Source organism: Oncorhynchus masou, chromosome 5 (assembly GCF_036934945.1).
Source record: "Oncorhynchus masou masou isolate Uvic2021 chromosome 5, UVic_Omas_1.1, whole genome shotgun sequence".
Classification (NCBI taxonomy): domain Eukaryota; kingdom Metazoa; phylum Chordata; class Actinopteri; order Salmoniformes; family Salmonidae; genus Oncorhynchus; species Oncorhynchus masou.
In genome coordinates, this window is record NC_088216.1 from 19,927,238 (window position 1) to 19,950,043 (window position 22,806).

The 22,806-nt window shown below is 44.9% G+C and overlaps 1 protein-coding gene across 5 annotated transcripts; it reads right to left on the minus strand.

Annotated features, from left to right (window-relative positions):
* Positions 1-157: 157 nt before the first annotated feature.
* On the minus strand, positions 158-22,751 carry LOC135536445 (meiosis regulator and mRNA stability factor 1-like). 5 transcript variants are annotated; one of them, XM_064962808.1, is made up of 27 exons: positions 22,249-22,751; positions 20,447-20,655; positions 17,587-18,435; positions 17,203-17,302; positions 15,570-15,778; positions 15,334-15,451; positions 15,051-15,226; positions 14,027-14,542; positions 13,097-13,251; positions 12,564-12,740; positions 12,049-12,256; positions 11,349-11,527; positions 11,088-11,168; positions 10,489-10,725; positions 10,245-10,364; positions 9,800-9,981; positions 9,228-9,448; positions 8,720-8,862; positions 8,220-8,353; positions 7,078-7,280; positions 6,504-6,731; positions 5,835-6,074; positions 5,048-5,278; positions 4,665-4,725; positions 4,263-4,370; positions 3,965-4,123; positions 158-3,794 (listed from the first exon to the last, which is right to left on the minus strand). In XM_064962808.1, exons 2-27 carry the CDS (start codon positions 20,606-20,608, stop codon positions 3,547-3,549), a joined length of 5,445 nt encoding a protein of 1,814 aa, XP_064818880.1. In that variant the 5' UTR covers positions 20,609-20,655; positions 22,249-22,751; the 3' UTR covers positions 158-3,546. The 5 variants fall into 5 exon arrangements, with proteins under 5 accessions (XP_064818880.1, XP_064818871.1, XP_064818860.1 ...); XM_064962799.1 differs by having other exon boundaries at positions 4,263-4,367; positions 17,203-17,347; XM_064962788.1 differs by having other exon boundaries at positions 17,203-17,347; positions 22,249-22,750.
* Between the last annotated feature and the right edge of the window lie 55 nt (positions 22,752-22,806).

Consider the following 22,806-nt stretch of genomic DNA (forward strand, 5'->3'; position numbering starts at 1 on the left):
CATTTAAAGGGATCGTTCAGTTTTAGTAACATTGCTAAATTACCAGCTAGCAAACCATAACACCCATTGCACTTACTGTCACTTTCAGCAAGTAAAAAATATAACACCTTTAACTATCCCTTTAAGAGAAACTCAAGTCAAAAATAAGAGGAAGGAGTAATGCTTGAGTGATTTATTCAACAGAAATCATTTGGTCCCTTCAACATCAATGAAACAGTCACAACAACGTCTTGTATGGTGAGGTGAAGGAGGAACAGGGAGAAGGAACGATAGAATACTTCAGTGAAACAAATACAGAACAGAAAAGTTATCACAAAGGATAACCTTGATGACGAAAACTGAAGGGGGTGAGTTCCATTGGTGTACAACAGAGAGACTAAGAGAAGTGCAAACAAACATTGACAGACATGGTAGTATCCAGAATAGCACCCTATTCCCTATATAGTGCACTACTTTTGACCAGACTTCATATAAAGTAGTGCACTATATAGGGGATATGCTGCCGTTTCAGACGCAGACCATGACATACTCACTTCGAGATCCAATTAAATCGCACTATAGTGGAGTCCAATACAAATTAACCAACGACAAAACAATTATTTTTTTCACCTCAGAAATGAACAAACCCACAATAAACTTCCTTTTACAAGAACCAAAGCTATGCAAAGGTGCATACGGAGTACTTTACCAGTACATGTTGCTTTTTACTGATGTAAGCAAACTTATGAAAATTGTACCTCTTATTTTAACTCTGCCCTCTGAGATAGTGGACACTGTAGCACCTGGGAGTTAGTTCTAATGTAAAACGCAGTTGTATCTTTCGAGGCCAAACTAAAGTATAATTTAAGTTTTAGTGCACAATTTTAAGGCAACTTTTGTGCCGATTGTCCCTTTGTTAAAGAGAAATAAGATTCTGCCCATTGTTCAAACGGGGTCTAACACTTTCGGAAAGATTCTGAGCCTTTAAGCCATTATCCCTCAATATACCGTATCAGAAATCGCTCAAGATTCTGGGAAATCCACCTCCTTGAGTGTTGTAATTAGAAGCAGGAAGGAAATCCTGGGCGTCAAAACACAAAAGTCTAGTAACACTAACGAGGAGAATCAAATTAGATGCCAATTTGAAACACAGCCAACAGGAAAAACACTGACAGGAATCTGAGCAGCCATATTGGCTCTTGGCAAGGAGATCACCATCATGGGCTCTGGCCCAATTTCTCTGGTCTTCAACTGAATCTCTAACACATACAGTAACACTGACAGAAGGAGACATTTTGGATCAAAGGAGATGGACATCAGGGGCCCTGGCCCAATTCTCGGGTCTTTTCTGCATCTTCAACACAGTAGCAGCACAAGAGAGAAAACTGCATTTTTCAACATCTGTTCATAGGGATGCTGTTTTTCCCTTACATCAAATCATGCCTTCTTTCCAAACCCTGCTTGTAGGTAGGTACTCTGTCATAACCTGGGGTTGGTTGGTACAATCAGCACTCATCAACACGTAGGATAGGCAACAACAACAAATAAACCTATAGACAATAACAAGTAAAAACGTTATGTAAAGACGATTGAGGTATCTCCAGTCCAGTCAGTAGCCATCCCTTACTAAGCGCCATGGCAGATACAAGCCATTGTAAGAGCCAGGCGTTGTCCAGTGCCGCACGAGGGCCTTTGTCCCTTTGATCCTATCGGGGCCTCCAGGGACCCCTCTTGCTGTTTCATGTGTAGCTGGAGCACACAAGTGCCCATCTTTTCTCTCCATTTATACTAAAAACACCAAGTCTATCTCATTGTTTTAAAAATCAAAAATCCCAGCTCCTCTACTCAACCAGTAGAGACAACACTGAAAATGTAGACAAAAAGCAACAAGGTTGAACAAAAACAACCTTGGGCGTTTCCACAGTAACCAGGAGTGAGGGGGAGGGGTGATGTAAACGGTAACCAGGAGTGGGTGGGTGGGGGGGGTGGGGGGTGATGTAAACAATACCTCTAATATATTGTTTCTGTGGAAACAAGACAACTTCAACTAATTTCTTTAAAAAATGCAGTTCACCAACAGTCTGATTTCTGACCTAATAGGTTTACACCATGCATAAAATGTTTGTTTTTATGCACAACATGCATATTACACACCACCTATAAGTTATTCAAGTGTAAACCGCACTCAATCTCTAAAAATACAAAAACAGAAATAATTTCTACTTAGCTTCCGGCAGGAAACAGTGTCATCATATCTTTGTTCACCCTGCCTCCAAGCTTTGTAACACTTGGTCCGAGTATTCAGGGTCTCGGCTTCTGCCCTGCCTAAATAACGGCCCAAGGCAGACTAGCCCTCAACCTCGCCAAGAGCTCGTTCAAAACTCTTCACTGAGAAGTCAGAATTCCTTCTCTTTCACAATGTCGGAGACCGCGCTGATTGCGACACCCCATTGAGAACACACAGATACAAGCTTAGATCGATTTGACTGAGACCAGACTGCTGTCAAAGTTACTTCGAAGCCATTTTGCAGTTTGATCACTCCTGCCATTGACCCGATACTTGAATGAGAAACTGAAAACACCAGCCATATAGGCTACTACTTTATGAAAGAACATAGTCAAGGTGGAACAATGTCTAAGGACTCTAACACTGGACAGTGAACTGAACACAATGCTAAACATCGCCCAAGAGAAAGTTAAAAGAATGAGATGGGCATGGTTACTCAACGATAATTGTCAATACTACCTCCAAAGCTGCCTCAATGGCAAAGCTCAAATATTTTTTATTTATTTATTTTTTAAACTTCTGGCTGTATGAAGAAGTGCATTTGTCCGATGACAAAATGCAATGGGGACAACACAGCGGAGAGGGCAGTAGACACTTTACGGTTCCTTTCTTGAAACATAGCAAGGCAGTATCAAAATAATGACGTTTCTCTACATATTTATATAGCTTTCCCTCAGAGCTTCCTTGACACATGATATACAATCCCTATATAAGTTCCCATTTTTAAACAAGTTACTGTATTAAATCTCTGAGGAGTTTTGAGTTGAGGTAAGGGTATTCAGTGGTAAAATAGGCATCTTTTGCGATTTGCAGTGTAAACTCGTGGCTACAGTGCCAACTACCTCAGTATTTGTTGTTGCTGTATTGTCCCATGTGGGGAAGTTCTCTTTCCACTTTTAGAGAATCATGTTTCCAAACAATTTATCTATAGTATATAATTAATATCTACCACAAAACCTTCCTGGACATGCATTAAATCTGACTAAAATTACACGGCTTTGAAAAATGAATGGCTGTTGCAGAAATAACTGCAACAAGAAAACGCATGGCTTTGTGAAGGAACACCTACATCAACACGATGATTGAGATTGAAATGATAAGGGGAAAAGGCAAAGAAAGGAAATAACGTCACAGTTTGTTGCGGGGGGCATGACTAAAAACAAATAATTATTTTTGGGGCTTTTTACAATTTAGCCGATCAACTCTTCATTCTCGAGATGTGTGTGATGAATGTGTGTGTGTGTGCGCTTGTTCCAGCATGTGATTGTCAGTGAGTTATCTTAGGGGGCGGCTGTAAAAGAGAAGTTAGCTGCCAGCTTCAATTTATTGCGAGGAGTCCTCTTGCTGGGGCTGTTTTCAATGGACGCTATTTTGCGGGTCACATTCTGTGGAGGCTTGGTAGTCGTAGAAACCAAAACAACAACATTCTGGTTGTTGTCAGTTAGAGGTTCTATAGGCTCAGATGTGTCACAGACAGCAGGAGCTGCTACTTCTTCTGCTACAGCTTCCTGCTCAGGTTTATCAAGCTCTGAAAAACACAATGGCAACACATATCCACAACAGTCCAAGGGAAGATGTCGGCTGTGTGTATAGCAGAGCACGAGTAAGCTTGAAGCTAATGCCTAGGAGGGCTAACAGTCTCATTGCACACATACCAGACCTGGGTTTGAACCGTGGTTGATCACGTGATCAGCTCACCTGCTGGTGATGGCGTCTGCTCGAAGTGGATGAGGTCAGCCTGTTGGAGAACGAGGTCAGGGTGCAGCTGGGGAGAGGGCAGGCAGGAGGGTACTGGGCCACACAGCAGATCTACTGGAGAGGTCAGACACAGCAGCTCCATCTCCACCCCACCAACACCTGATGGAGAAAAAGAGACTTCATTTCTGCTTCAATGTATAAACAACTATTAAAAAGCTTAAAAACACCTACAAGGCAGAAAGAAGAACATCAAAACATTGGTAATAGTGCCTATGACTCCAGTGGAGTGGTTAGCTACCTGGGCTGTGAGTTCCAGACTCTGTGTTGCTACAGGGGCTGTCTCTCTGGCTGGCCCCGTCCTCAGGCTCCTCTGAGGCTGCAGGGCTGGCTCCAGTGGCTCGAGCTGCTGAGGAGAACCAACCAACCAACCCACAGACCATTATTACACTCTTTCCATTACAGAGTAAAACACTGTGCCTTCAAGACACCATTTCTGTTCCCATCATACAAGCAAAACACCACGACTTCTGTTCCCATTACATGTCATGTTCAACTAGTCTCGTATTGAAGGATCATACAACATGATGCCCATGAGATGAACTGATAACAACCCCTTCCCGTATGTTAATACTAAATGCAAGTAAGGCCAAAGCCATTTGTTTCCACAGTTCCTGCTGCCAGACGGTTGATTAGTCTTTACCTTTCATATCGTTCTTCAAAACGATAATCCTCTTGTGGCCATGCCCTTTGATCCACACTACCTGCACACAGGCAGAAACAACATCCCATTTAATTACCACAAACCCCATCCATCCATCACCATAGAGTCTGCTATGGGGGCTAAAGCCGTACACAGTGCAGGGACAGGGAAGGCAACTAACCACATTGACTACATCTGCTGCTTCGACAGTGATCTCCCCAGTGCAGGTCCATATGCTGAAGAACTCTTTAGATACAAGCGTTATCAATTCCCATCTTATCATAACACATCTGTGTATTTCCAACATGTTGTTTAACTAGACGTTTCTTATCTATCAGCTTTGAATTTGAGAAAAAAATAAGATGTTTTGCCTAATTCTGTACCTGTGGTATGGCGTTGAGCAGGTCGTCTACGCTGCCGTAGCCGTAGGAGCGAGGTTGGAGGCCGCGTCCGGTGAACTTGGCGTAGGCCCCGGGGAACTCCGTCAGGAAGATCTGGTGGTAGTGGTAGGTGTGGAGCAGGGCACGCACCCTACGGGCAAACTGGTACAGACGGGTGAGTCTAACTCTCTCCTCGCCACGCTCGCCTTCCTCCTCACCCTCACCGTAGAACAGCTAGGAGGGGGGGGAAGAGAGAGAAGGGAAGTTATGAGAAACATCAGGGGAGGATAAACTTTGTGGCTCGAGGACCACATTGGGATTTCAAAATTAAACAAACAGAGGGCCACACACATTTTTTGGGGGGTGGGCCAGAACGGGCAGTTTTTTGAAAATGTATAGGCCCATTGTCATTTCAGCATATTTTGTCTAGTTTGAGGTTTAAGAGTTTTTGTTATTATTACCCGCGGGTCGTAGTTTGCCGACCTCGGTCTAGACTAGACCTACACACAAAGACCTAATGGTCATCATTCCAAATATTCTAACATAACCACAGTGTTTCATTCAAAAGGATTGTGCAATATGTCTCAGACAATTACAAAACCCGACTAACACAATGCTCCCCAACTTTAAGACCCTGTGAAAAAGCCCTAAAAAAAATATTTTCACAGGAATCCATGATCCTTCATTCTTCAAATCAGACAAATTGGCAGTAGAGCAAAAAGGTTCCAGTCTATAGAACTAGAATTAAACATTAGTATAGTATGATATCTCTATGGTCCAGTCCACCGACCTCCAACAGGTAAGGCAGGCTCTTCAGCAGCTCGCTGAGCGAGAGGAAGCCGTATTCACAGGGGTTAAGCTGTACCCCATGTACAGAATGATACAGCAGACTCAAGCCCTCCACGCTGACGGAGCCGTCTCCCTCGTGCTGCCCCAGGCCCATCAGCAGGGACAGCAGCTGGCACGTTAACGAGCGCAGAGACTTCCTGTTGATCAGCTGGACCTCACGGCCGTTAGTGCCGTCCACCACCTGAGGAGAAGATCAAATCAGATGTATTTATAAAAATCCCTTTATACTGCAGCAGGTATCAAAGTGCCTTCAGTTGGAGGTGAGAGATGAACCTTGGTATTTAGAAAACATGGCTGAATCTGGAATTGATGGCTCATTTCCAATATAAAGATGACATTTCAACCCACCAATAAGGGACTGCATTCTCAAAATTCAAAGCCACTTCAGTGACATCAATTCATATCAAGAAATACTTGTGACTCATCCTTAGGGGCCAAAATAATGTTTACACGAGTTCTTGTTTAGCTCAGGATGCTCTTCTTCAGTGTTGGGGTCGACAACCATCAAAACATGCAGTATCACAACCATTTAAATCAGTCTAAATCTATTAAGTACAACAGCCTACTACAGATGTATTTGACTGAACTGACTAGAAAGTCCCAACCATACCTTAACGACGTGGCAGAGTTTGACGAGCAGGGCAGGCAGGGAGGAGACGTCGTAGTCCTGGAGCCTCAGGCCGTAGCCGAAGGTCTTGCTGTACTCAGACAGTAGCTGGGCAGCAGGCAGGCTGGAGTCTCTCTGGGAACGGAGCATCTTGACCAGCTGGGCAGCCAGGGCCTTCACACGCTCTACCTCTGTTAGTGTCAGCACCTTCTCCTCTCCACACTCCAACACCTGGGAAGAGAGAGAGAGAGGTTCCATAACAAAATGTCCACTCTACTCTAGGAATAACGTTATTTGAACTGATAATAAATGGCCCATTAGGCCAGAAATGAGACGCACACCAATATTTATTACACACAATTTGTGTGGCTGGTGAAAAGAAAAATAGCTGCTGGGTGTGACAGTTATTACTGTCAGACGTTGCGATTCATTTCCAAATCATTCCAAATTAAGGTAGTGCTCTGGATAAATTGAGGATAATCTGACATTATCAATGGCTTCTCCTGCAGTACTCTGAAGTCAACAAATTAAAAAAACACTCCTCCTGGGACAGAGAATGACTCTGGCCTCCACCCACCACGAGTACGTCGGGGATGGCCTCGAAGAGCTCCATGAGCTTGGTGAAGCCGTAGTAAGCGAGTTTGCACTGGCGTCCGAAGTGGTGGTGGTAGGTTGGGATGAACTTGGAGAAGGCCATGCGACAGTGGGGCTGGTGACGCAGTAGGTCCACCACCTCCTTACCAAACTGCTTGGTCCGCTCCATCTCATCTGATGTACGATCTGAGGGGGACGAGACAAAGGAGGGCAAGTGTTAAAACCCCGTTTTTTAATAATATATATTTTTGAAGCCAGTTCGATATGTTCTCTGCTGGATGGCGTCTCTCTGTTGTAATAAACCAGGTATTTATACATTTACTTCAACTTCTCTCCTTTTAGCTCACCCGGTAATTCCTATTACAGGTTATTTCATTTTTTTGCCATTTTTAAAGATTATACAGAAAAATATGTAGAGGGAAGAACAACCTGATCCCCAAACACATCAACCCCATCCCAAGTAGAACAGGTATTTTCTGACTTTAATGAACAGAGAGAGGATGACAGTGTGGAAAGGGGTTGCGTCAAAAGGCCGTAGGCCGGGTTTAAACCTACTGAATGCCGACACAGAAGAAGTGTACCGAAGGCTGCGGCATTACTGCTACACCAGCCAGGTCACAGTCAGGAGATAGTCAGGCATATATGTGTGTGTGAAATGCATTACTTTATTCCATGCACTCCAATGGCAAGGATATTCTTACCCATCTCCAAGGGAATTTCTGGGTTGAATAAGAGTGGGGAAAAAATCCCAAAATAAATTCAAAACAAAAAAGTGACTAATATTCCACAATTTTCCCCCAGGGATCAAATGTACAACCACAGACACAAACAAGACAACAACCCAATCGTCTGGTCCCAGGTTCAACATATTTTCTAAACAAATGTTACCAATATTTCACATGTTCCCCCAAGGGATCAAATGTACTAGAAAGACAGAACAACCCTCTGGTAGTTGATCCATGACCCTGATATCAGACCCATTAGGGTTGCACAATTCTTGTTACTTTCCCCAAATCCCAGGTGGAAGTACACCGGGAACAATAACCACGAAAAATACAGAATCTTTTTGGGGAAGTTACTGGAATGTTGCTACCCTAAGACCCTTTTAGAGGGACCTCATCTCACCTCTCTTGGGTACAGAGATGACAGTGTCCAAGTCCTGGTGTGTGATGGTGATGGTGGTGTCAGGGATCTCAGCTAGCAGATCCATCAGATCACACATCCCATAGTCCAGCACCTGCCAGTCTCTGGAGAAGCACCTGTAGCAATAGGAACATGTTGAATGAACACACACACACAGACAAGGTGCCATTTGACACAGAAAATACACTTCCAAATGAATTCATATAAACACCATCACAAGTAAATACACCTCCAAATAAGCCAATAGAAACAGAATCCAAACAAAGTCATAAAACAAATACTTTACTGTTAATTAACAATAGCTGACAGGAATGTGCTCAGCTCTTGGGATAGACAACCTGATTGGCTGAGAGCGTGGAAATGGGCGTTCCTCCTATAGAATTGACCAGTGGTCGGTCTGCATGAATTTTAGACTCTTTGGCTAGATGGTATGATTTGCTGAGAGAGTGGCGGAGTGGGCAGTTCCTGACGGTAGTACTGACCAATGGTAGGCCTGCATGAAGTCCGTGACGGCCACCTCTTTGCTGGCCTGAAACTTGAGCAGTTTGAGGAGGTCCTGGGTGAATCTCTTCACCTGGGCACGGTGGGTCAGTGTCAGCAGACGCTTGGTCCCCATGCCAAGGATCTGGAGTTGAGAGAGGAAAAACAGATTTTACTTCAGGGTCGCAACCACTGAGAGTGTATGCTAGCACTTCCTGCTGCAATAATCTATTAGATGTTGTACTAATTGTTTCTGTCAGGGATCTAACCTCAAGGCTGTTGAAGTGTGTAATGAGAAACAAAGTGGGCAAGGCTTTGTCAGAAGGGATAGCAGATGGTCTCCCAGTCTCTTCATTGTGTGTTTGAGTTAGGAAGTCACTAAACTAGCAAGATTAAATGTGATCCATCATGTATCAATTAATTGAGCTTGAGTAACTGCCATCTTTGATTATCTGTGTAATGGAGCGATTTATTAAACTGTGCGTGTATGTATGCATGTATGTATGATACCTGCAGTACGTGAGGCACAGCCTCCAGTAGCTCCAGCAGCTTAGAGTATCCGTAGTCAGAGACCCTACACTGCTTGGCATAGTGGTGGTGGTAGGCAGGTATGAACTTGCTGATGGGCATCAGGTTGCAGGGCTGGCCCTTCATCAGGTCAATGAGCTCTCTACTGAACTGGATCAACTGGGGGTTCCCCACCGGGGACTTGCACCGCTGCGTCCACTGGTCTATGACACACACACACAGCAAGAGGTTTTAATGACTTCTATTATGATAGTAGTATGGGTGCAGCTCTGGCTTGGAGTGCTGGTATCTGCGTCAGCAGCACAGTATCCACCTTCTAAAAATGTCAGGATAGCAGTTTTTAGCTCAACATATCGCTGACACAATTTTTATTGCCTCCCGAGTATCTTCAAGTGTCTTTGAGAATGGCCTTATGCGATAGGGGTCTCCATTGTTAATGAATATAGGGTTTAAATTCTGCTTTTATGAACCCCAGGGGATTCCTCTGCGAGTCTAAATAAAAGGTTTTCAATGTAATTCTCCCCGAGGGTTAGGGCTGAGAGTCAGGTCAGTACCTGTGTTGGATGCGGGCGGCTTGTTGTGGATCCACTTGATGACCTTGAAGCCGTTCTGAGCAGTGACGATGTTAATGCCTGGTATACAGGTGATGAGGTGCTCCAAGGGGACACTCCCCTCCTCCTCCCCCTCTTCAGACACAGCCAGGGAGCCCAACTCTGATGCATAGCACTCTAAGAAACTGAGTCACAGGAAAGCAAAAATGAATATTCATGAAATACAAAATCTAGTAACATTTACAGTGTTATACGAAATTCCAAATGGCCATTGTACTCCATTTGTATGAAATGGGTTCTAGAAATATTGTTTTGATTAATTAAAAAAGGTCTTTCCCATAAAAGTTCACTTTTATTTCAAGGCAGATCTCTCCCACTCCATTTATTGAATTCAACTTTATTAAGCCAATGTCCGTTAATCTATCCAGGCAGAGACAGCGTTGGTTACCTGAGCAGGGGCAGGGTTCCCTCATGGGACTGTAGCAGACAGTGGACTTGGGAGGCCAGGGTCTTCAGAGACACCACCACAAAAGGAATCTTATACGAGTCTGGGTCAAAGTCTGCCTCACTACAGGGGGGGGGTGGACAGAGAGATTGAGCTCTTATGAAATACTTTTCCAAAAAGAGTCCTGTAAGATGACATAAATGTGAGTGAGTGTGTGTGTGCATATGGGTCTTCAGTCTATCCCTACCTGAAGTTCTGCTGTGTGTAGTGGTAACTGCAGACAGGCTCGTGGTATTCCAACTGTTCAAACACCACAGGACTACCATTAGCCGAGGACCCCTCCTGGGACTGAGACGACCCTAGAGGGCTCTGCCTGGCCTGGCTACTGGGGAGGAGACACACCAGCCTGCCTCCACCCTGCTCCCTCACCGCCACAACCTCTTGTAGTCTGTATAGGTCGCTCACCACCAGCTTACGACCAAATCTGGGGAGAGGTGGAAAGGAATTAATAAAGTACATCGACAGCCTTTATTCAGCCTCCATTTACACAGGCAGCCCAATTCAGATCTCCCCCCCCACTGATTGGTCTTTTAACCAATCAAATCTTATTGGTCAAAAGACCAATTAGTGAGAGAAAAAAAAAGATCAGGGCCCGTTTTTCTCAAAAGCATCTTAAGAATAAGTTCATTAGAACCATAGGATCCAATAGCTCTGTTGAACTTAGCATTAAGATGCTTTTGGGAGAAAGTGTAAACGCAGCCATAGTACTTAACATTGCATAGGACTAACTCCTACAGAGGTGGAGGGAGGTTGAGTGATGAGGAGGAGAGAAGCAACATGACTCACCTTTTCTCATAGATTTCAGTGAATTTGAAAAGGGGAAGACAGCTGGCTGGCGCGTCCTGGAGAATCTGGAAGATTTCAGAGCTGTAGAAAGAGGAAACCTTTTCATACCATCCGAATCCATCTCAAACCAGGTACAAATCATGTGTTGGCGACATTTAAAAAGGATGGTGCCGAGTTCCCCGATCAAAGACATGAAACTGCCAAATGATGTGACACGTATGGGAGAGAGTACTACCTCAATGTTAGCTGTACTGTACATACCGGAGCATGGCTAGAGACTTGTTGCCGGCCCCGGTGATGAGGGAGACGTGGATGCGTTTGCTTCCTATCTTGTAGCGGTGCAGGCTGCTCACAGCTCTGATGGCCTGCTGTAGGGAGACCATCTGGACGGTGGCCTTCAGCTGGTAGTCTGTGTGGGGACTCAGCTCTACGCCTTTAACCTGGAGAGAGACACGCACGTTAGCTTTTCATGTCGTCTACAGTGTCCGCAAATGACGCACAAGCAATTTGACCTCATTGTGACAGTGAAATCCCATCACCTTCCTCAATGACATTGCAATAGGGCAGGGTTTTCCAAACTTGGTCCTCAGGACCCCAAGTTTTGGTTTTTGCCCCAACACTACACAGCTGATTCAAATAGTCAACTAATCTTCAAGCTTTGATCATTTGAATCAGCTGTGGTGTTTGGGCAAGATTCCAAAACAGGCACACCTTGGGGTCCCAAGGGCAGAGTTTGGGAAACGCTGGCATTGAGTGCAGTCTACCATATAAATACTACAGAGCACCTTTGGCACAAGCACACACAGCCGCATCAGAAAATGACAGCATAGGTTGAACCAATGACACTAAACTACTAAATCCTGACCTCGCCATCTTGCTATTTAGCCTCAAATGGGAGACAGATTAAAGCTCTATTCATCTATGATGAATAGCATCAGAATACTGTCTGTACAGGACTCACCCGTCCGTGTCTGGAGAAGGCGTCGTGCAGGCTCTGCTGCAGCTCCTTACGGGACATCCTGTAGTCCAGGTTGGCCACCTGTAAGTCTGCCCCGTCCGAGAAGGGCTCCGAGGCCTGTGGGCCCACAGGCAGACAGGGGCTGCTGCTGCCCCGGGGAGGAGGGCCTATTAGGGGGGAGGAGCGGCTCGACATGCAGGGGGATCCACTCCTGGAGCAGAGAGAAAGAGAAGAGTTGAGTGGGTTGGTTGGAAACACCATAGGAAGGTATAGATTGAAATGTCCTGACCAAATCATCAAGGTGTCAGATATTTGTGTAGCTTAATGAGGTTACTTTAAGACGATTCGTGCAGGAAATTTTAAAAATAATTTGGGGGATATTCCCTTGCATTGTTTTTTTGGGGGATAAAAAAGGCTCAAGTTAAAACCAAGGCATAGACTGACGTCTCTCCTCGCCTAAAGACTGCTTACAGGGTAAGGAAACAAACAGGTAATTCTGTAGTGTCTGATGGTCTCACCGTGAGGACCAGGAGCCTTGGGAGAGGCCCTGTGGCTGGTTGAGGACCGAGGAGCTAAAGGTCTTGTGCAGGGTCAGCTTGCTGAAGGCAGAGGGGGTGCTGACCTGGAACTCTCCAGAGCTCCTGTCCACATGACGCTCAGAGTCCGATGCACTGCGGGGGCTGGAGAGGTCCCTCCTGATGGGAGGGGACATTAACTCGAAGTTTAAAGATTATGGCATACTCAGCTCTCTGAAAACAACAACTGCATGTGAGAGTTTTAGGCATCGCATCAGCTCCAGTAGTTTGAGCACAAGCCACCTCATTTAGAAACAGCTGCTTATTAATTCCTACATCTGCCTATGTGTTCTACACTTCCTTGGGTCGATGGAGCCCTCTATAACAGGGATACGTTTTGCAGGCCATTTTACAATATTGAAGGTAAAAACACATAGAAGCCTGTGGGAACCAACTGTGATGGAACCATCTAAAAATGTGTACATTTTTTCTTTCTTCATTTTAGTCTGAAAGGGGCCCTGGTGTCCATAGCGTACCTCCTGCAGCTGAACATAGACTCCCCTATGAGGCCGGCCTTGATGGGGTGTTGCTGGGACGGCCCCTCTCCGTTACTGTGGGGGGAGGAGTTGCGCTGGCCTTTCTCCAGGGGGAAACCCCCAATCTTGGGCTTGGTCTCCAGTCCACCTAGCTCCTGCACCAGGGGGACAACCAAAGTGTAACTAGATATGTAGTGGTGAATGTATTAGAATAGCCATCAGCTTGGCAGAATGGATGTGAAGTGGAAGAGGCTAATAAATAAACAAGAGCTGAGAGGAAGTGGTTCTTCAGAATGCTGATGATTTTTTACCAAAGCTATTTATTAAAATCAGAGCTATACGTTTCCCCCACTGTTAGTATTATTCAACCTCTTGTATTGTCATACCTCTGACATTACCATCACCATTCTGCAGTCTTCCCCTCAGCTCTATTGTCGGGTGGAGACAAAGCAACGGAGCAGCAGAATAAAAAGAGCAGAGATCAAAGTAACAGATCAAAAGCGTAGAAGAAAGAGACCATAAAAAACAGACTGTTACGGCCGGCAGGACAGGAAGCGATTACAAACAGAAGCGGGATTCTGACGAGACGAGGCATGGGACAGAGCAAAGATGCGGGAGAGAGAGATATGCAATCATTAGATGAAACTTTGATCGAGGCATTAATTGACGCGATTAAAAAAAAAAGGCTCAACCAGACATTATATGAAGCATGGGACAAAGTGTTAAAATGCCACACATTGATTAAAACATTACATGAAATGTTGAACAAAGCACAGAAACAGAACAGGCATTAAACTACATGAAGCATGGGATGAAGTATGGCTATAGTTTAAAAACCACAGATTAGCGCAGGCAGAGTGGAGGACATGGACAGGGTTAGGGGAGGACAGGCGGCACGCGGGATGGGGGGGGCGGCAGGATGCTGCTGACCTGAGGAAGGGTTCTGATTTGGGGGGGAACGGGGAAAGGTGTCCCCCCGCTCCCCCTCCTGGGGCTGTAGGGCCTCTCAGGCACTGGAACGGAGAGGGGGAGCGAGGATTCCCTCTCTCTCTGACAATCACGCCTCGCACGCCTTTTCCTCCTAGGGGAGTGCAGCTTCTCCAGGGGAAGGAAGGAAAAAGAGGAGGAGGGAAGAGGTTGAACTGGAAGCAGAGGTGGGGTCTCAGATGAGGAGGGTGGTGGGGTCAGGTCGTTTCCCTCCTCAGTGGACGGAGCTGAGAAGGAGAGGGTGATGCGCCGGCCGAACACGTCCTCGTTCTCCATGCGTTTGCGGGCGCGCTCCGCCGCTTCCTGCGAGCCGAAGCGGAGGACGGCGGTGCCAGTGGCCATGGAGACGCCAAGCACCTTGCCCCCGCAGTTGTCCGAGAGGCGGCGCAGGCGGTTGCCCACGCTCTTGCCGTCACAGCCCGGAGGCAGGTTGTACACATAGAGCAGGTTGAAACCGAGCTGGTGGGGGGAGGAGAGGAGGGAAAGAGAGAAGAGGGGACCGCTCTGGGTTTACGTTTTTGAACATTCTTTGGAAATGTGTTTTGAAATGACAAGAGGTTTACATGATCGGAGTCTTGTAAGTCGTAGCATTACACTACTGAAGATCACACTGTAGAACGAGAGGTAAGACCCAGGACCTGTGTGGCTCAGTTGGTAGAGCATGGCACTTGCAAGGCCAGGGTTGTGGGTTCGATTCCCACAGAGGGACCAGTATGCCCAAATATGAAAATGTAAGTCACTCTGGATAAGAGCGTCTGCTAAATGACTCAAAAGTCAAATGTAAAGAGGTCTAGAACCATTGGAAGAGTAAAGGGCAGATTTCAGATCGTCCAGAAGTAATGCCTAAAGGGCAGATATCTGATGTCTCTGAGCAACCAGTCAGAGTACTGTACATTTATTGAAAAGTGAACTTATGACATTATGCAATATGGATTACATATATCAATTAAGCATCTCCGAAGCCTACCTGTGATTTGACAGCCTGTCTGGGCGGCAGGTCAGCTACCATCTCTTCAAAGGCCACGTGGCGGTGGGCGTGCTGCAGCAGGGCGTCCGACGTCTGACCGCTCTTATGGACCAGGTTCACCCGGAAACCATGGCGATGCCGGAGGTCACTCAGCTCGCTGGCAAAGTTCACGTCGGCTGCGAAACGGATTCGGAACCGGGGTTAACTACATAGGTATGGAGTGGACGAACGAAATGAAAGAAAAACTGTTTTAAAATTCATAATGTAAAATGAGCACACGCACAGGAGACTAGCACCACAGTAGCAGGGGCAGTGTGTGTTTCTGCAAAGCGCCGCAGGCTCTGACGAAGCTTGTCGTCCGCAGCGTTCTTGGCGGTAGCGTTAATGTGCGCTACCGTCACCTGGGGAAAAAAATTAACCAGAAGACTATCAGACATTGCTCATTTAGGTAGAGTCAGAGACTGAAGAATACAGCGGAACACTTTACCAGCTCAGGGAATCAGATCACACACAGGTTACCTGGCAGTTGTTGAGCTCCTGGATGACGGCCTTGTTCTCCTTGCTGATGTCACAGACGCAGATGAACTCTGCCTCTCTGTGGCCCTGGAAGAAGTGGCTGCGGAGGCGCTGGACCACAGCTGCAGCAGAGCGACCACTGGGAACGCAGCAGTTCTCGATGTCCCAGAAAACACCCACCGGAGGGATGTTCTCAGGACCTTCTGGAGAACCTTGGGGGGGGGACGTCGACACCAAACGTGTTCAGAAATTGAGCATAACTGGGAAGTGCTGCATGTCTCTAGTAGAGGTCGACCGATTAAATCGGAATGGCCGATTAATTAGGGCCGATTTCAAGTTTTCATAACAATCGGAAATCTGTATTTTTGGGCGCCAATTTGCAGTTTTTTTAAAAACACCTTTATTTTATCTTTAATTTGGCAAGTCAGTTAAGATCACATTCTTATTTTCAATGACGGCCTAGAAACGGTGGGTTAACTGCCTCATTCAGGGGCAAAACTACAGATTTTCATCTTGTCAGCTCGGGGGATCCACTCTTGCAACCTTACAGTTAACTAGTCCAACGCAATAATGGCCTGCCTCTCCCTCGTTGCACTCCATAAGGAGACTGCCTGTTACGCAAATGCAGTAAGCCAAGATAAGTTGCTAGCTAGCATTAAACTTATCTTATAAAAAACAATCATAATCACTAGTTAACTACACATGGTTGATGATATTACTAGATATTATCTAGCCCGTCCTGCGTTGCATATAATCTGACTGAGCATACAAGCATCTAAGTATCTGACTGAGCGGTGGTAGGCAGAAGCAGGCGCGTAACCATTAATTCAAACAGCACTCTCGTGCGTTTTGCCAGCAGCTCTTCGTTGTGCGTCAAGCATTGCGCTGTTTATGACTTCAAGCCTATCAACTCCCGAGATGAGGCTGGTGTAACCGAAGTGAAATGGCTGGCTAGTTAACGCGCGCTAATAGCGTTTCAAACTGCACTCACTCTGAGCCTTGGTGGTTGTTTCCCTTGCTCTGCATGGGTAACCCTGCTTCGATGTAGTGGCTGTTGTCGTGGTGTTGCTGGTTCGAGCCCAGGGAGGAGCGAGGAGAGGGACGGAAGCTATACTGTTACACTGGCAATACTAAAGTGACTATAAGAACATCCAATAGTCAACGGTTAATTAATACAAATGGTAGAGGGAAATAGTCCTATAATTCCTATAATAACTACAACCTAAAACTTCTTACCTGGGAATATTGAAGACTCATGTTAAAAGGAACCACCAGCTTTCATATGTACTCATGTTCTGAGCAAGGAACTGAAATGTTAGCTTTCTTACAAAGCACATATTGCACTTTTACTTTCTTCTCTGTTTTTGCATTATTTAAACCAAATTGAACATGTTTCATTATTTACTTGAGGCTAAATTGATTTTATTGATGTAATATATGAAGTTAAAATAAGTGTTCATTCAGTATTGTTGTAATTGTCATTATTACAAATACATAAAAAAATTAAAAAATAGGTATCGGCGTTGAAAAATCATAATCGGTCGACCTCTAGTCCCTAGTGAGAATTGTTTTTGAGAAACATGTTGGTACAGTGTGCCCTTCTGAACATGACTGGCATCATTACAGTGATACATACCATACTTTGTTGCAGATTTGCCCAGGCTGGAACCCAGCAGTAGCAGGCCATCGGAGGAGGTCCCACAGCCGTTACACACTGGGATGGGCACTGAGGCCGACTGGGCCAGGGGCAGAGGAATGTTAGGCCACAACTTGTCTGCAGGCTGAACACGTCGAAAGAACAAGTTATAATTCTGTAGTCAGACAAAACAACTCATGTCTTCAAATGTTGTAATATTGTAGTCAGGGATGGGCAAAGAGTCATTTCTAAATGATGGGCAAATGACACAAATTGTAACTTGTATGCATGTAACTGAACAAAGTACTGCCCGTTCCTGTATACAAGTGACACCCAATACAATAGAGCGCCACCACCACAGTGAACAAAGAGAATTCCACCAACCTTCGTCAAACAATCCCGGCAGTAGTGCTCCCCCTTGCGACAAACTGTGCGTTCAAGATTGAAGTGCATAGCATTAGAAGAACAGATATGTCCCGAGGTGGGTATGTGGGGGTCACTGTGTGCACTCTGGACCCCCAGAGTGGCAGGGTTGTAATCACCACCACAGGGGTAATACCCAGCGGGAGTACCCAGGTTACAAGTCCTATGGTGGGGGGTAGAGAGGGGGGCGGAGGTGGTATTGAATTTAGACTCGTTGTAGGGTAAAGGGATGGAGGGGTAAGAGTGGAGAGGTCTGAGAAGGCCTCCTGTACAGCAGGAGCATGGTAGGTGGGAGTGAGACTGAAATGGTAGGGGCTGGGACGTGGTGTCTACAGAGGGGATGTGGAGCTTGTAGTTCCCAGAGGGGAGTAGCGTGGCTCTGGCATCCCCTCCACCACCACCAAGGCTGGGGAAGTGCGGGTGTGAGTTGAGGGTGGTTGGCGTTATTTGACTGGCTCCTAGCCTGCTGAAAGAGGCTTCCTGAGAACTTGGAGGGAGGTAGAGTGGGACACCACTGCTGACACCGACACCACTACTAATACTAGCGCTACCTCCACCACTAACAACCCCATAACTACCACGACCCAATGGGTCTGTGCTGCAGTGCTCACAGTGAGTGCACACGCTTACTTTGGGACTACCCCCCTGTTGTGGTAGTTGTTGGTGGGAGTCTTGCGGAAGAGGAGGCAGACAGGGGAGGGGAAGAGGGAGGGGGGCGAGGGGGAAGGGCTGGGAGGCAGCGGTATGATGTGGAGGAGGAGGCAGATCTTTCAGCTCCAATACTGGCTTTCTGTTGTCCATGTAATCGTTCTGAGAAAAGAAGTTAAAACAAAAAGGTTATTTCTAAACTAAACAAACAAAAAGGTTCTTTCTAAATTAAACAAACAAAAAGGTTATTTCTAAACTAAACAAACAAAAAGGTTGTTTCTCAGCATTATCATTTCATGCTTACTACTTATTTTTGTACTTTTTTATTTGGCATTTGATTCCTGATTGATATTGTACTGCATTGTTGAAGCATTTCCCTGAACAGTGCTCATGTGACCAATAATGTTGATTTGATGGGGCAATGTATTCTAGTTTACCCTGACCCATCTTTGTACAACTTACACCTCAGCTCTACGACACACGTGGCGTTGCTTTGCCTTCAGCGCCGTGGCAATGTAACTTTCTACCTGCTACACAGAACATTGTTTTGAGAGCGGAGTCTTATTTTCCCCTACTGTACCATATTCATAGATTATGCACAAGTACAATACCTTTGGTCCAGTTTTTTGCAGGTACTCATTGAATTATTGCTAGTGGTTGTACCAAATGATCCTCCAATTACACAAGCTGATTTTGTTAGCTAGCTAGTAGCTTCTTGACTTCATAAATCTTAATACAATAACCAGTGGTGTATAGTCGAGGGCATATGCAACCAAAAATCAACCTTTTTCACTTGAGAATTGAACCTCTGCGATTCTTGATCTTGGAGGCTGCCGTTGGACGGGACACAAAGGCGAGCGCAGCGCGGCAGTATAGCAGCTTTCATTGATGTCAAAGGAAGCATTTCCTCAACGGCTGATGGCAATGCTGGATGCCCAATGTCTATAGCATAGCAGAGCCGTAAGATGGTAGAGAAAACGAGGTTGATGAAAGTAAGCCAGTTCACTGATAAGAGTAAAGAGATGTGTGCCTAACACGTCAGATAGTGGCCTTGGGAGGATTCACGATATGTAATAAGAGGAACCATCATTCTCGAACAACCAAGTTCAGGAACAAACAATCTAAAATGACTGGAGGCAGCAATGTACATAGTTATGACTAAAATGCTACATTTCACTATTATGTTTGTAACCTTTTTTAACCTTCATTTAAAAAAAGGCAAGTAGTTTAAAGAACAAATTCTTATTTACAATGACTGCCTACCCCGGCCAAACCCTACTCTGACAGCGGTGGGCCAATTGTGCACCACCTTATGGGACTACCGATCACGGCCGGTTGTGACACAGCCAGGGATTGAACCCGGGTCTCTAATGACGCCTCGAGCGCCTTAGACTGCTGCGCCACTCAGGATCCCTAAATCCTCTTTTATTACACAGACTTCACTCTCCACAATTCACACACTGCTTCCTCTCAAAGCTTCAAATTAATTGGTCACTCCATGTTGAAATCAGTATCTTCAATGTCTACCCCTAATAATACGATTGATTAGAGCTGGGAAGAGAAACCGCAAATTGACACCGACCACTTATTGTGGACATTTAGCTGATATCGTTCATTACCTGATAGGGACTTATTAAATAAGTTTGCTTATGTGGGCGATTGTTAATGGGACAATTGATAGCTACACCATTTAAAGTAGTAGTAGCTTTAACTTATTTGGGACAGGGGGCGGTATTTTGACATCCGGATGAAAAGCGTGCCCAAAGTAAACTGCCTTTTTGGAATCTGACACAGCAGCTGGATTAACAACAAGTTAAGCTTTATTTTGTTGTATTGCACTTGTGATTTCATGAAAGTTTAATATTTATAGTAGTAGTAATTTAATTTGAATTTGGCGCTCTGCAATTTCACCAGAAGGTGTTGAAATGGGACGCTAACGTCCCACTACTCCGCAAGCAGTTAAGGCCCTTAAAAAAGAAAATGGTATGCAATAAATGTAAAAACCCTACATTCAATGTATCGTTAGTGACTATTCAGTCAATTTATTGACTGATGGGGGTTTTGTATTTCATACCCAGCATAGAACGTAAACTATCATCGGTCTCTGGGTACAATATGCCAATACTTAATTGAAGCAGAATGTAATGTTCTCTTGGGCTGAGATGTTACATACTTGTTTGTCTGTGTTGTAACTTGGGGTGTTTTGCTGCTCGGAGGTGGAGAAGCAGTCTGTGAGTTTCCAGAGCCGGGACAAGACCTCTTTCTCGGGATGACTGAGCCATGGGAAGGGCCTAGAACTGCATATGGATCTCTCCTTTCCCAGTCCTTCCATCATACAACCTAGCAAAGCCTTTCACCATCTCGCTTCCTTCTCATGCTTCCCTAAGATAGAGAAAAGAGGAAGCCCTTCGTTTTAAATGTTTCCAAGTTGGTCTTCATAACTTTCCACTAGCTGCAATAGGGTAGCTAACGTTATCTAGCTAGCAACCACCACAGAATGTCTAAACTTACCCCCAAAGGGCTCTACAGAGCTACCATTTCGGGGGCATAAGCTCCTAAATATTTAGTTGTGCTGCCTGGAATTATAACTTGTGCCCCTAAAAAACAGAATCCAGGTAATAATTGTTGACATTTCTTCGCTGTCCCGCAGCCGTATGCAAACATGTGGTGGCACAGAAAGGAAAAGGTAGCTTCTTCAGGAGATGAGCTTCAAAACTAGCTAGGATTCACGTTTTATTATTTTAGTCATTTAGCAGACACTTATCTAGAGCAGCTTATATGAGCAATTAGCATTAAGTGCTCATATTTTTCACCAAGTCGGCTCGGGGATTCGAATCAGCAACCTTTCGGTTACTGTCCCAACACTCTTAACCACTAGGCTACCTGCCATCTTTATATATGCCTACTGTAGGCTCTTAAACGCCTTCTAGGTTTATTCAATTACAATAAACCCTGTATTTTTGCTGGCAAGTCTTATCAATGAAAGGGCAATCTGCAATTACTACAACTTTTTTTATAAACCCATTGATTCCTGAAGAGTATAACTTAAACTGCCCCGTGAGCTTAGTTTAACTGCCATAACTCATCAGAATCCAAAATGTTTCCCCATGTTTGTAAACAAAGTAAATGTAAACAAACACTATCGCCTCAAACATGGTTAAAATTGTACTTTTATATCATGATGGTCGGTCTGTGAATTTAAGTGTGGTTACATTTCCCAAAGCCCAATCCCTCAACCTTTTACCGAAACAGTAGCGGGAAACCTGCTTAGTTATTGTTTAACTGTGGATTGCCGCTTGAATACCTCATGTTTATTTGTGTGCTTGGGAGCACGTGTGGAAAATGTCAGCATAGAGCAACAAGCAAATTGTTAAGTGCAGAGTTTAGCCGATTAAACTCAACGTTTTAAATCGTGTAGTTGAGTTGCCTATGCAGTTGTGAGATGCTAGTGTGGATTTACTGTTTAGCTATACACGTGCCATTAAACTAAATGCGTGTTCCCGTTTGCTATGTTAATGACCAACTGCCCTCATAATTCACTGGTTCATTTTAGTGGTGAAACGAGGAGTGTACCTAGCTAACAGGACTGTTTGCGTAAACCAATCTCAGTGTTTAGTTAGCAGCTAACCAGAGTGAGTAAGCTAACGTTACATGGATTCGCTTGAAAGTAGTTAAAAACTAAACCATTTTGCGGCACAGCCCAAACGACATAACTTCCCCTCTAAATACCATTCTGGCAATTCCTCATAACATTACCTTGACAAATGACAGGAATTCTCTCCCATAAGAGTACCGTTAAAGTTAGCTAGCCTAGGTTGGTTAGGTAGCCAGCTAATGCTAACTGACGATTGTTTGTTGAGCCAGCACCTGCTACATACTGCTTAGTAGCAGGTACAAGGGTAACATCATGCTATATCAACTAACAGTCAACGTATTTGAATGGGGTATTTATCTAGATAACTGGTTATTTCTTACCGGACTGGCGAGCTAGCTAGCTACTTTACTTCCTTTCTTCTCATCATATCCCTCCGCGTTATCCGTCTACCTAGCAACCAAACGTTTTTTTTGCCATAAACGATTCCACCACTGTCGCAATTGCACACAAAGCACCCAACTGGTTTCAAGTGTCCTTGCCACTGAGCCCATCGTTATATCCCTGCTAGCTGGTTATCAAATTCCTCAAAACGAAACGTTCCATAATTACAACAGTATGCTGATCGAATTTGTAGCCATTTTAATGTAAAATAACTACTAAACAACCTGTAATGGAATAAATAATTTGCTAACGAAGGCACACGTTCTCTCTATTCTGGAACGTCCGTCAATTTCAAATCGTGTACTGTTCCCACTTTTCTAGTGGGAAATTGGTTTAGCAAATTGAAACATTTGTTTGTGTACACACGGTTTATTTATTATACAACTCGTTTATAATTTCTTAGAACTTGTAACGGTGCACCGAATGACTAAACCCCGTTGCCTGCGCTCACAGTCTTCCAGGAAATATAACTTGATTGGTTGAAATGCCTATGCTTT